Below are 14300 nucleotides of genomic sequence, written 5' to 3' on the forward strand. Positions count from 1 at the left end.
GGGCTCCTGAGGCTCCTGGGGCCACAGTAAGTCTGACCACAAATAAGACAGAAATGAGCAATATGTCTGTACAAAGACTGTGGGAAAGGTTTGTTTTAGAAGCTCTTCAATTTACTTTGAAACAGTTAGTATATCCACTTTCCTCAGTGACACTAATGCTAACGTTCACTAGCAGCTCCTGCTCTATCATTTTAATCAGGCTTATTTGTTTTCATAAGCATCCATTTAAAATGCATCTTTGATTGTTGTAAACTCTTTCTATTTTCCTTGGTCCTAAACCATAATTTGGACACAATATGTTGTGGTTCCTCATATTCTCAGAATATAGTAAGATAAAGAAAACTTCCAGCTGCTTGAAAATAGTCTTTCTTAGTAACGGCTTTATTTTTAAAGGTAGTCAGTTTGGTGCTCAATGCAACCTGGTAGTAGGGCGGTGGGAGACAGGCTGCTGACCCCTGACCTTAGAGTTAGCAACAGGTTATTTTCTGGAGTAGAAACTCACAGAAATACATGGCTTTTATTAAAATTATTTTTACGTTGTTTTTTTGTTTTGTTTGTTTACATATTTTATACTGTCATATATTTATGATAGGCGCCGATCTCCAGATGTGTAAAAAATAAATAAATAAATAAATAAATAAAAGCAGCAAAACTTTAAACGCTAGAATAATAAACTGAACTGCATTATAAGTTTCATTATAGGATCAATTTGGAGGATACATAACTTAAATTCTGTCTGTCTGCCTGATTTTTTTGTCTGTTATTTGTGTGTATGTGTGTGTGTGTGTGCGCGCGCGCGTGTGTCCGTGTATGTGAATAACTGCACAGTGATGAGCCCAGCGGACTCCAGCTGCTGCCCGATGTTGCGCATTGTTTCATTTTTTCACATTTAGAAAAACTTTTTTTTTGTGTTCTTTTATGTTTCGACAGTCAGAAAAACGACATTTCAGCAGGTTGAGTCAGCTCTAAGGTTTTATGATTACAACGGAAACAATCAAACCAAACCGTCTCCAAACAGTTTGCTGAGCGCTGTTAGGACTCCCAGTCGTTTTAATCATTTATTTTACTATCATTATTTTAATCCATAATATCTCGCTGATGCGCAGGAACGCAATATTTTAAAAATTATAACCATTTTAATGGTCGATTTTCCGTTCGGAAATTTTTTTTTAAAGGAACATTGCACTAAATTGTAATATTAAGCCATAAGTAGAGGGTGAATGCGCGTTAGAAACTGAATGTAGAGGATTTTTTTGTTTAGTTTGGTTTTGTTTTTTGTTTTTTCTAGAAGTTGTTGCGCAGAGGCCGAAATGTTCTGGATCACTTTTGAGGATGCAGAGCAGCTGGTTGAATAACTGGATATATAACAACACAATAACAAAAAATCGAGAAAAGATGAATATGAAATCAGATGAAATTAGTAATCACTATAGAAATCTCATGGAAAACATTTTATATATATATATTTGCAAAGATGCTTTCTTTCTTTTTTTGGTGTGTTTTTTAATATCCAGAAAGATCAGTTGGGCTTTTATGAAAGAAAACCGCAGAGTCTGTCTTTTGATTTGTTTAGTTTGGGGTTTTTGTCAGCATGTCGGACAGACTCCTCCACCTGCGGGGCCTTTCTGCAGCTCGGGGTTCAGTTCAGGCTCGCCGTGATGAGGAGAGCTGAAATGAATCCTGCTCGGTCCGCTCAGTGTGAAGGAGCAGAGTTTATCTGACACTCCGTGACACTGAACCTGATCGGACCTCCTCAGACTGTCTGAGGCCGACCTCACACCTCCGTCAGGGGGGTCACCATAGCGCCCCCGCCTGGTCACCCACCTGTCGCAGCAGATAGGTGGATCATTAAGCCACTTTCACTAAAAATGTCTGCATCATTGCGGAAGTGGGTTCATGTAGGCGTCAAAACTGTTCCGCAGACAGAGCAACTCTTTTACGCTGTTTGCGCTCGTTTAAGGAAAAACAGTGGCGCTTTTCCACAAGTTGGAGCTGATTTCACGAAACAGAGAAAAGAACAGGAGCAGCAGGAGGAGGAGGAAGAGATGAAGCAAGGGAGAAGACAGGGGGAGGAGGGCTATGGGTGGAGTGGGAGGGAGAAGGAGGAGGAAAAGAGAAAAGGAGGAGAAGGAGGAGGAGAGGGCCGCTGGTCCATGTGACAAGGGGAAATATGAGGGACTTTGACAGGTCTTAAACGGTCTGGCGCCAAGGCCTCAGTCTAGCCGCTAAATATAGCCAGAGAGATGATGTAGGGAGATGGGAGGAGAAGATGGAGAGATGAAAGGAAGAAGGGAACAATGTCTAGGAGAGGAACAACACAACAATACTCGTTTATGGACGAATATGGCGCAAAACCATCCGGTCATATTGTAATTAGAGCGTCTTGGGCCCGGATCGTTGATCCAGGGGCCGCTGATGTAGACTGGAGGCGCTTTTTACGCGCATTTCCACATCTGCAGCCGCACTGAGCTGTATTGAGCGGGCAAATCAAGGACACTCACGCAAAAGCTTCTGTCAACTTCCTGTATGAAAAGCATCACGCAAGCAGCTAATTTTCTTTCAATATGAGCTCCAACTGCAGCAACATCTGATGTCTCACATTCAACCTTCCAAAAAAAAAAAAAAAGCTCATTCTCAGCGGTAATTCATGATAATTCCCTGTGTTTTATTGTTTACTATCAGGGACAACAGTCTCAGAAAGTTAGTTTGTTTTCCCCATTTCTGCTTTTCTGTTGGACACAACCAGCTCCCACATGTGCCCAAAGAGCGGGTCTAAGAAGCATATTTACTGTCTGCTTCCATTAATCCCCAACACAGAGGATGTGTTAATCTGTCAGCGCACAGCCCCGAGAATTACCAGCAGTCCTCCTTCGACTTAATGACTTTTAAATCGCGCGTAATGGAGATTTCTCTGCCGTTTGAGGGCATAGAACAAATAAATGGTGACTAATTTGCACCAGCATTGTTGATACAATTATCCAGCTGAGTTTTGCGGCAGAAAAACCGTTAGCCCCTCTCCATGTGTTGCTCATTTGTAACCTCTCAGTGAAGCTCTGGTCAGCTTTTAAAACAACAAAAGTCAGCTGCTCCTTCATCCCTGCCATCCCAGCAGGTCTGAAGGTTCTCCTCTCAGCGGGCAGGTGCGGCCTAACTCAGAGAGAAGTGAAAGGAAACCTCCTTAGATATATTTTACGCTCTAATGGGATTTTATGTGCCATGCATTCTCGATCAGGGATGAGAGAAATAATTTTTCAGCCCATCCTCGTGCTCTCACTCGCAGCCCTGCTCCCACCCAGGCAGGTCTGGCTCTGCTGGAAGCCGCTGTCCGGCCCGCACGCTGTACGTGGCTCCAGAAACCTGGAAAAATCCGAGCAACAAGTGTGTACCACGGTGGAGATGTGCAAACAACTCCTGCGCCCGCATCACGCGTTCATGAACTGCTGCAGCATTTTTAAGAGGAGTGAATATTTAGTGTTGCCCCTTTTCACGCACTTTTTCAGTTTTGTTATTATTATTATTTGCACATTTCTGTAATAAGGCGGCGAAATATAAAGAACAATTCGTTTGGATACAAAATAACACTAAGGTGCTAATTTGAGCTGTAAATATATTGATAATATTCAAAACACTTTTTGGAGCCAATGACAGGGTGTTTTTTGTTTTTTGTTTTTTTTTTAGCGGCTGTCAGCGGAAGCGGCAGAGACGCGGCTCACTTCCAGCCTTCATAGGAAACACGCAGCCGCCTGACTGTCTCATTCAGGGACAGGATCACTTTTTGTTTCTGTTTTTGTTTTCTAAGTGACGCCTGTGGCCCGAGCAGAGCAGCTGCTTCTCCGAAAAGAACGAAAAGAAAAAGAAAAGAAAAAAAAGACAGCTCACATCTGACACCGAGTCATGACCGAGGCGGAGAAGTGGAGCGGAGCCGCAGATGAGGCAGCAGAGGGGGCCGGAGGGGCTCGCACATGCAACACTTCAGGGTAAATACAAAGAGACAGGAGATTGTTCTCGTTGCGGTGCGTTAGCCGACCGGCGCCGGGCGTCTTGTAACAACCCGAGTCCGAGTTCAGCAGGAGCCGCAGCGCGGCGCGGCGCGGAGCGGCTCTGTTCCTGCGGAGGCTCGGCGGAGCAGGGCGTCCGGAGGCCGGTGAGAGCGGGAGAGCCATCCCCGCACAGTCCGCACCGTTTAACCGGATCTAAGCCGCCGGAGACCCCGCGCTGCCACGGCCTGTTGTCGGATCCCACTCAGCACTAAATCATGTCATCGCCGCGCCTGTTTGATGTGGAAGTAGAAGCGACGCAGAAGGAAACATCAGCGCGACGCTGAGCGACGACAACACAAGTCCAATCACAAAAAAATGGTCTAGAATACAAGAGAAGTTCAATAAACTTTCAGCTGCTAAACAAGGAAGAATTTCACTGAAGTGGACACTCACCGCTTTCTTCCTCCCTGAATTTTCTCTCAGACTATATTCATCGTGAATCTTTTCGTTTCCTCTTTTTTTTTCTTTTTTAACGCAGCTTGTGCCTCTTCCAGCCCTCAGTGCACCGCTGCTGCTGCTGCTGCTGCTGCTGCTGCTGCTGCTGCCTCCCCGACACCTTGACCAGGAAACACGGCCAGGCTGAGCTGCTCTCTCCCCGAAGAGGCTGGGGATGTTTGAGGCGAGGCATAGCTAACCCTACCCGGCACAGTGTGAAGCAAATCCACCCTAAGCGCAATAAACAGCCGACCAATAACTACAGTGTGTGTTAATATGGAGAGCGGCTGCGGAGAGCAGCGATTCTGGGAGATCAGTCTCTCCGGAATGCTCAGATAGCTGCGAGTCGAGGATTTCCTGTTCTGAAACACTGACTGTGAAGCAGCGGAGCTGTTCTCCTGCTCAGAGGTGAGTATGTAGACAATGAGTCTGCGGACAGGTTGCTTTTTTTTCCGGAGGCGACGTTGTAAAAACGCAAGCCGAGAGAGATGATGCCTCCACCGGCCAAGCACTGAGGGCTGACCCGGTGTTTGGCTTGGAAATGGGGGTGGGATTTCCCGATCTTTCCTGTCATTGGTTAATATTTTATTCTGTTGACATGTTTTCTTACTGCTAATGCTTCCGACACCTTCTTGCCCCTCCACCCCTCCTCCTCTCCTCTCCTAGAGTCTGGCCGGAGCTGTCAGAACCACGCCTATAGGGGCCCACAATTGGTCCAGAAAGCGTAAAATCAGCAATCAAAGGGGCTTGGTTCATTAGTGCTGGGGATGGAGGCAGGAAGGACATGTGAGATAGTAACAGATCAGCAGTGAACAGGGCCACATCTCTTCAGTCAGGGTGGAATGACTGAAGTAGAGGAGACATAGCGCAGCCGGGCTGAGCCGTCACAGCGCCGCCGACACTGAAGGACGCAGCCGAGGAACCGAAGGAGGAAAAAAGACATCAGCAGCAACTCTGGTCTGGTTTTTTCTACCCGACAACACGTCGAGTGTTTTGGCAAGAGGCTGCAGCCGTCTGCGCCGCTTTAAAGAAATTATCTGCCGTCGAAGCGCAGAGCTACACTGGCTCCGGGTCGGGGCGGAGATACCACTAAAACATCCATCGTTTTTTCACTTCGCTTTTTGTGGATGCACCGATGAGAGATCCAGTTTTCACAGGGACTGCGATGGCTTATCACCCTTTCCACCCACACCGGCCGACCGACTTCCCCATGTCCGCCTTTCTAGCGGCCGCGCAGCCTTCCTTCTTCCCGGCGCTCAGCCTTCCTCCCGGGGCGCTCACCAAGCCTATCCCGGAGCACGGCCTGGCCGGGGCGGCGGAGGCTGGACTCCACCCGGCCCTCAGCCACCATCAGGCGGCACATCTGCGCAGCATGAAGAGCCTGGAGCCCGAGGAGGAAGTGGATGACGACCCAAAAGTAACCCTGGAAGCCAAGGATCTTTGGGACCAGTTTCATAAACTCGGAACGGAGATGGTTATTACTAAGTCTGGAAGGTAAGAAGTCCTCCGAGTTCTAATCAATCCTCAAACCGAGTCTCAGTTTTCCTATAGAAAAGTCGTTTAGTCGTAAGACAAAAATAAACAAATACTACAACTTGTCAGATTTAAGCTGGCAGCAAACAGTAAATGCTGCGTTAGGCCTTCACCAACAGATGGTTAGTCTGAGCTGCTGGTAATAACCAGAATCCAAACCAAGAGAGCATTTGAAGAACACAACAGATTTGGCTCAAATTACCCCAAAACGTACTGCTTTAAATGTAGTTTCTGTTCTGTTTTTTTTTGTTTGTTTGTTTGTTTGTTTGTTTTTTTTGTTTTTTTTTAGTTTAGTTTTGTTTTTGTAATGTTAGCTTCGTGGGGCTAAAACTATGTCTTATTTTAAAAACACAGTCTAATTTCGCCCTTCCAGGGTTCAGAGTGCAGATTTGCGGTATTTTGGGGGGATTGTGTTCTGAGCTTTTATCGGGTTTTATCTTTCAAACTGCATTCATGGAGACAGCAGAGCTTCTGGCTTTTATAAACAGGCTGTCACTTCAAAACGCAGGGAGGTGAAGCAGTGTGCTCATAAATACACTGCTGGACAACACACTCAAACACACACACGCACACGCACGCACAGAAAGAGAGAGATGAACAGACACACTGTGGATTTTTCTCTGTAATAAAATCAAATGGGACAGCTGCTGTGGTTTTCCTGCGTCCTCTCCACTGCGTCGAAGCGCCGCGGTGACTTCCCCTGTTTCTCCTCTGCAGAAGGATGTTTCCCCCGTTCAAGGTGCGGATAAACGGCCTAGATAAAAAAGCCAAATACATCCTGCTGATGGACATCGTGGCGGCGGACGACTGCCGCTACAAGTTCCACAACTCTCGCTGGATGGTTGCGGGCAAGGCCGACCCGGAGATGCCCAAGAGGATGTACATCCACCCGGATAGCCCGGCCACCGGCGAGCAGTGGATGGCCAAGCCTGTTGCCTTCCACAAACTCAAGCTGACCAACAACATTTCGGACAAGCACGGATTTGTAAGTAGCCTAAATCAGCGTGAAAGTGGCTGGCTTGGTGGAATTATTCGTTTTATGTGCGCACGTGGGAGTTTGGGCTGGACGTAATGGTGTTAGTGGTGAAGTTTAGGTCAGGAAACAGTTTTATGATTTGGAAAGTGGGTCAAAGAAGAAAAAAATGTCAGCGAGGGGAGTAACAGCTAGGACATTGCTTCATTACGAAACTATTCTAAATCTAAAAATCAAACAAAAGTTCTTCAAAATCCAAATTCAAATATTCTCCGCTTGTCCACATGAGTCCAAGTCTGTTGACAGAGATTATTCATGCGGCTGTGTTTTCCTGCTCCTGCTCGGCGGCTCCTCGGATCCTTGCTGCCGCCGCTGGGAGGAAGAAAAGGAAAGAGAAAAAAAGATCTGGGCCGAGTGTTAGCGGGATTAGGTGGTGTGTTGTCGAATCGGGTCAGAGACAAACGAAATGAAATGTGTGCGAAAGGCAAAGAAGCCTGTTACCTAATAATATATTATAATATGTCAACCTACTAATATGATGCCTGTACGGTGTATTTTATTCGAATAAAATGTTTTAAAGAGTCCAGGCTGCAGGAGCAAACAGTCGTTATGAAAGCTGCTGCAGGACCTTTGTGTTCACGCGTTTAAATGTGCCTGTGTTGTTTGGAAATATTCTACAAAATTAGCATAATATATTTCACATTTATTGCTGGTTTTATTTAAAACTTCTAAATATTTGATGTCAAATATCACGATTATTATTTTTAAAATAATCGTCGAAATAATTTCCAAAATTCTAGCTAAATATCTATAATTTCAATGGATTTTTTCCCCCCACTAAAAATTTAAATATATAATTTTTTTCCCCTCGTGTGGTTCTGATCGCTTATGACAACATGTGTGGCCTGCTCTGCTTCTGTCCCTTTACCCTGAACTAATTACAGACAAGTGTTATGTGGCCAGTAATTATAACAGCGCGCTGGATGATCCAGCTCTGCACATTTAGCCTCAGTCATGCTCCGATATTTACGCCAAAGCTGTGCTTCTTTGTGTGTGTTGGTCCAGACCATCCTGAACTCCATGCACAAGTACCAGCCCAGGTTCCACATAGTGCGGGCCAACGACATCCTGAAGCTGCCCTACAGCACCTTCAGAACCTACGTGTTCCCAGAGACTGAGTTCGTGGCGGTGACGGCCTACCAGAACGACAAGGTGAGCCGCTGCGGCTGCAGCCTGCAACGTCCGCCGGCGGCCACTAATATGGCCGCAATGGTTTGCATAATAAATGTCCTGCATGCATCCACCTCCCCTCCCCCCGCCACCGCCGCCAAAAACCCTGAAGACTTAATCTGATTTTGTAGGTCGCCTAATTTTCCTGCTTAGGACTCCCATGTTCCACTTGCTTTTTTTAATTGCTTGGATTTGTGTGTGGAGAAGATTTATCTCACAGGGTCTTGGCCGCGTGTTCCCTGCCGGCATGGACGCATAACGGAAGGCTAAGATGTATAATAAACAAATTGGTCGAATAAATATTACAAAAAAGTGTTTGGTTCATTTTTGGCTTCAAGTAGAATCAGTTAGAATTTATTTATTTATTTATTTATTTATTTATTTATTTATTTATTTATTTATTTATAACATTACTGTCATTTCGGAGCTCACTTTGTGCGCCTTTATCTCTAGTCGAGAGGGTAATTTGGGTTTGTGTCCGGACGGGTGGAATCGAGGTGTGTTTCTGGAGGACCGTGGGGGGTTCTTTGTAAAAGTTTGTGGTAAAGAGTCACCATCGATTAGAGGTCCAGGACAGACGAGAGCTGCTGGACATTCTGTCTGTTCCGACTGAAAAATGCCGGAAGCGTTTTATTAGCTGAGCTCTGAGGGCCTCCAGGAGCCCCGAAAAAAAAAACTGATTTTTTTTTCTGCTCCGTGTCCGGTCATAGGTCGACACAGACCCGGTCTGGTTCAGAAGGCATTCGCAACTGCGATCCAAATCGCGTTATTAATTATTGTGATACTAATCATTTGTTCCAGTATGGCACCATTTTCCCTGCTGACGATCAAAGACTCGTCAAGGCCCATAAAGAATATTTCGTAGTAGAATTTCTCTCTGGGGGCCGATAAGAATAACGCCCCCATTTTACACCTTTATTAATAATGCAAATCCAGGGCAGCAGTGGCTGCTGCCCTGCTCTCGGCCTGTGTTAATCCCAGCCGTTTTCCTTCAATAAGAACCAGCTGGTGGAACCAACTGTGCTTCATTTAACTGTAGGCTGAATGTAATAAACATGTTCTTGTTTGTGCTTTTTGGGCAGATAACGCAGCTGAAAATTGACAACAACCCTTTCGCTAAAGGATTCAGAGACACGGGCAACGGCAGGAGAGAGAAAAGGTACGGAACCAACACCTGCTAAATGAGTGCGTGTGCGCATGCGCGTCCCCCTTACTGTATTATTATTATTATTATTATTATTATTATTATTATTATTATTATTATTATTATTATTATTTACAGGAAACAGTTGACCATGCCTTCGCTGCGGATGTATGAGGACCAATGCAAAGCGGACCGGGAGGGCGCGGATTCGGACGCCTCCTCTAGCGAGCCTCAGGCCGGCCGGGATGCAGTCCACTCCCCGCTGGGCGCCAGCACCAGCCCGCTAAGGTTCAGCAGGCCCAGCCGAGGTGAGAAATATTAGCCTGCTGTTGGTCTGTTTGTCTGGCGGCCCTGGATGAGCAGGACAGCAATATTAATCATTGTGGATGAATTACTGAATCCGAACCTTCAGTCCAGTGTTATGTTGACTAATTGGATTATATTCTGTCTCTCATAATTCAGCTATTTTATAAGAAAGTTGGTATTTACCGGCGGGAACAACAACAACGTAATAATGTTGTAATAATAATAATAGTAGTAGTAGTAGTAGTAGTAGTTGTTGTTGTTAACTTTGAGTGCACCTAGTGCGTACAGACATATGACGATGAAAAGATCGAGTTTGTATTTTAAAACTCTGTTTTTGAACTTTTGAAAAAATCTATAAAACTTTTTTCTCTCTTTTCCTCCAGACCTCATTTTTTCAGCATATTTGTGACACATTTTTTGACACTAAATGCATAAATCTTTAATAGCTAAAATCTGTGCCTAATTCCATTGCTTTATTTTTTTCATTAGAAACAAAACACATTTATTTTTAGCCCAGGTAAATTAAAAATACACACCACAAACTTTAAAACCCCATGGATTTTTAATCCAGGCTATATAGTGTAAGTAGGCAAGCCGTTCATTTTGAGAGCAACCTTTGAAATTTACCAGATGTCTGGTTGTTTTTAATACTCTGCTCATTTGCTCGGTGGGGAACTGGACTAATACATCTTCCCACTTTCTGTGTTTCAGATGAGAAAACGCTCACGGACAGTGAGCAGGAGCTGGAGCAGCAGGACGAGCGCTGCACAGGCTCCAACAGCCCAGGGACTGAACCTGTGTCCCCTTACAGCTCCAGGTGTGAGGAGCGTGTGAGGGACCGGCCCAGTGCTGAGAAGAAGGATGAATCCATATTCAGTATAAGGAACCTAGAGAAGGACAAAGCAGAGAGCAGGCACAGGAAGGACACCACAGAGGTGTTGACTAAGGACGCTGAGGCTGGAGGCACGGCTGCCACTAAGGACACATTCTCCCCTCTAGTGGTCCAAACTGAGAGCCCCTCGCACTTCAGCCCAGGTCACCTACAAAGCCTGGCTCTGTCTGGGCTCCACAGTCAGCAGTTCTTTAACCCCCTGAGCACCGGATCGCCGCTTTTGTTTCATCCCGGCCAGTTTGCTATGGCCCCTGGAGCCTTTTCTGCTATGGGAATGGGGCATCTATTGGCCTCTGTTTCAGGAGCAAGTGGTTTGGAAAACGGCAGCCTCTCTGCCCAGGGCACAGGAGGAACTCCTAACCCTTTCCCCTTCCATCTGTCTCAGCACATGCTTGCCTCTCAGGTAAGGAGGATCACACAGACCAAAAACGTTGCACCTCTGTAAGCTTTATCAGACTATCTGACAGCAGCAAAGCAGATCCAAGCAGAGAGCTTGGACCTGAGTGTAGTCAGGCTAGATTTTCCCTTCTGAGGCACCTTACCGTTTATTCTGACCTCATTTTGCACAGTTCTTCACATGCCAGGAACTAACCTACCATGAATCAGCAGGTTTTTTTCCCTTCTCTTTCAAGTTAAGGTTGTAAGAATGAGCAGTAAAATGCATGAAGCGTGTAGAACTCCTAAGTAATTTATTGTTAATTTAGAAGAGTTTACCAGAAGTCTACTCATAAAGACATGTTTTTTGTTGGGGTTTTTTAGAATAGATCACTGAGGATAATAATAAAAATAAAAATAATACATTGCTCAGAAGATAAAGATGCTTACCACTTTGGTGTCACACCAGCCCTGCCTTGTAAATTCCTGCAGTGAATGAGATCTGTCTGAAGGTTTCTCTAAGTTGTTCCTCTTGTGTGTTGCAGGGCATCCCCATGCCTCCTTTTGGAGGTCTTTTCCCGTATCCGTACACCTACATGGCAGCTGCAGCAGCTGCAGCTTCGGCCTCAGCGCTCCCTGCGACCAGCACCTCCAGCCCGCTCTCCAGAAATCCCTTCCTGGGCTCGTCCCGTCCCCGCCTACGCTTCAACCCCTACCAGCTCCCCGTGTCGCTGGCCCAGAGCTCCAGCCTCCTCACTACCGGCCTGCCCAGCGGCCTCAGCCTGGGCAACGAGTCATCCAAACCTGGCAGCAGGGAGAGCAGCCCGGCCCCAGATCACCACAGCAACCATAAGACAGGGGGATTGGGTGGAAGGGTGGCCTCTCCCAAAACCTCCATGAAGGACTCTGTAAACGAGCTGCAGAGCATTCAGAGACTGGTCAGTGGCCTGGAGGGCCAGCGGGAACCCTCTCCCACTGCAGACTCTCCAAAGTGATGAGGACTTTGTGTCTGGGGTCAAGACTACCAGAGAACTTTGGGTGCATATGTCCTGTACAGCACATCACAGACACTGACATGAGAGGTTTGACAGACGAGAGTCTATGAAGGCTAATTACAAAAATATTTTCAGAACAAAGCTGCGGGTACACAAAGATATAGTCTGTCATTATAAGAAATCTTTTTTCTTTTTTTTTTTTTACTTCACAAGTATTGAAGGTTTCCTACCGTGCTGACTGGTTTACAGAGAAAATCTCTCTAAGACATTTTCACCACAACCACTGAGTCCTGCTGTTTGACACCCTCTGCCCAAACCCACCAGGTACATCATCATGCTTTTTTACATGAGCTCAGAATGATTTGAAAAATACGAAATTACAGCAATAGAAATTAAATATCTTATCAAAAAGTTAACCACTTACGTTCCAGGACGTGGAGCAGAGAGTAGCTTTGACATGTGGTCATGTTAGGATAAACCACAGAGGGGCCTGGAGGGGCCCAGAGGGGCACGCACATATATGGAGCATTTGAAGCTTTCAGCATCCAGCTTTTTTTTTTTTTTAATATATTGTTTTTTTTTGGGGGGGGTTGTTTTGTTTTGTTTTGTTTCTCTCTCTCTCTCTCTTTTATTTTTTATTTTTTGCAAAACCGACCCTGGAACAGGAGCCTCATGACGGCAGGTCTGCTTATTTCACAAAAAGGGATGGAAGGTGAAAATTCCGTCTGACAGAGACTAACCGCTCATCATTTCATGCCAGAAATATTCTTGCTGAACTATTTATGTAATTAAAATTTTCTGTAAATAAATCTAAGATCAAGAATATGCAATTGGTATTAATTTATTCAATGCTGTATATTAGCGTGTATATATAGTTTTTTTTTTTGTCGTTCCTGATCCCCCTTCTCGTTGACCCTCACCTCCCTATGCTAAATGAACATATACTGTAAATTGGAGATATTTAGCGCTTGTTGGTTTGGAAAAAAAACAAATAACTGTATGGAGTATCGCAATTTTTTTTAAATTGTAATATTATTTTAGGAGATGAGTGTGCCATGTTTTTGTCCACATCCACAAACAAACAGAGAGGAACGAGAAAGAAATCCGTAAGGATTCAAAGAAGGAAAAAAAAAACTCACCTCAGGTTATTTCAATAAAGTCAGGAGTTCCTCTTATGTGCGCAACATTCATGCTCATGAATTTATTTAAAGATGGAACTGTCTTGTTTATGCTGGTTTTCCTCTTTTTTTGAGTTGTCTCACACTTTCAATAAAAAAAATCGTTGTGATTAAAGCTTCCATCATTTTTATTGTTTTTATCCTGATGTTTGGTTAGAGGAAATATTGGCAGAAATTTTGCGAGTAACTTTAAATGATGCCAGGCAGGAACTCGCGCAGAGCTTTCACGCAAAAGCAGGTGGTGCCATGGCGCCATCTGCCGGTCACATGAAAAGAGAAAGTTGAATTTTTAAAGTGGTTTGTTGAATTTGAAAAGAAATATACGGCTTATGTATGCATGATTCAAAGTATCGATCTACATGTAAAATACGTGGTTTGAATGGTCAATAATCAGATGATTTTGCGTTAATGCAGCAGCTGATTGGTCGGTATTTTCATCCTCACCCTCGTCATCATTTGGCCTGTCACGTTCAACATGAACAAAAGAAAGAGAACACAAATGTCCTGCGCTTATTCTGCAGTCTATGTTAGGTGTGTGACGTCATCCAGGTCTATTTTCACTGTTTCGCTCACAATCAATCAGCACTTCCTTCACTATTGTGTGCACGCTTGTATTTTTAGAAAGCGTCGAGTAATGTCTGTATTTATAGGAAACTCTCTCACACATCCTCTGCAGCCGGACGACAAAGTCCAAGTGTTTCAGTGTGAAGTGGGGACCTGGTGTGGGAACAAACTCCCAGTCTGTCCAGTGGGAAAATGAAAATAAATAATCCTGATGATAATAATGGAGCTCTTCATTAGCAGAGTGTGATGTCTGCAGCTGAACTCAGCGACACAAACATGATTAGACCGAGTTTCAGCCGGCCGGCTTCTCTGAACTCTTTGGTGTGAACTGTGTGTGTCAGTCCTGTGCGGGAGCATGACGCAGCAGTGTGTGTGTGGGTGTGTGTTGGGTGTGTGTGCGTGTGTGTGTGTGTGTCAGGGGGACTATGGGGCAGCAGACAGCCTTTTGTCCGGGACCCGGCGCCTGTCGCCTGCCTGCCGGCCACAGCCTACAAACCACCCCGCTTCCTAATTAGAGAATCCCTCCTCCCCCCTCTACCCATCATCCTCTCCTCCTCCCCTTCTTCTTCTTCTTCTTCATTTTCTTTTCTTTCTGCAGGGACAATTACAAAACTCTCATTCAATCACGGGGGCCA

At 45.2% G+C, this 14300-nt stretch overlaps 1 protein-coding gene across 2 annotated transcripts; it reads left to right on the forward strand.

Moving 5' to 3' along the window:
* Positions 1-5576: 5576 nt before the first annotated feature.
* Positions 5577-13216, forward strand: tbx2b (T-box transcription factor 2b). 2 transcript variants are annotated; one of them, XM_028044832.1, is made up of 7 exons: positions 5577-5969; positions 6726-6993; positions 8041-8193; positions 9294-9370; positions 9494-9663; positions 10373-10956; positions 11474-13216. In XM_028044832.1, exons 1-7 carry the CDS (start codon positions 5611-5613, stop codon positions 11921-11923), a joined length of 2061 nt encoding a protein of 686 aa, XP_027900633.1. In that variant the 5' UTR covers positions 5577-5610; the 3' UTR covers positions 11924-13216. The 2 variants fall into 2 exon arrangements, with proteins under 2 accessions (XP_027900633.1, XP_027900634.1); XM_028044833.1 differs by having other exon boundaries at positions 8047-8193.
* Positions 13217-14300: the final 1084 nt, after the last annotated feature.

Source organism: Xiphophorus couchianus, chromosome 18 (genome assembly GCF_001444195.1).
Source record: "Xiphophorus couchianus chromosome 18, X_couchianus-1.0, whole genome shotgun sequence".
NCBI lineage: Eukaryota > Metazoa > Chordata > Actinopteri > Cyprinodontiformes > Poeciliidae > Xiphophorus > Xiphophorus couchianus.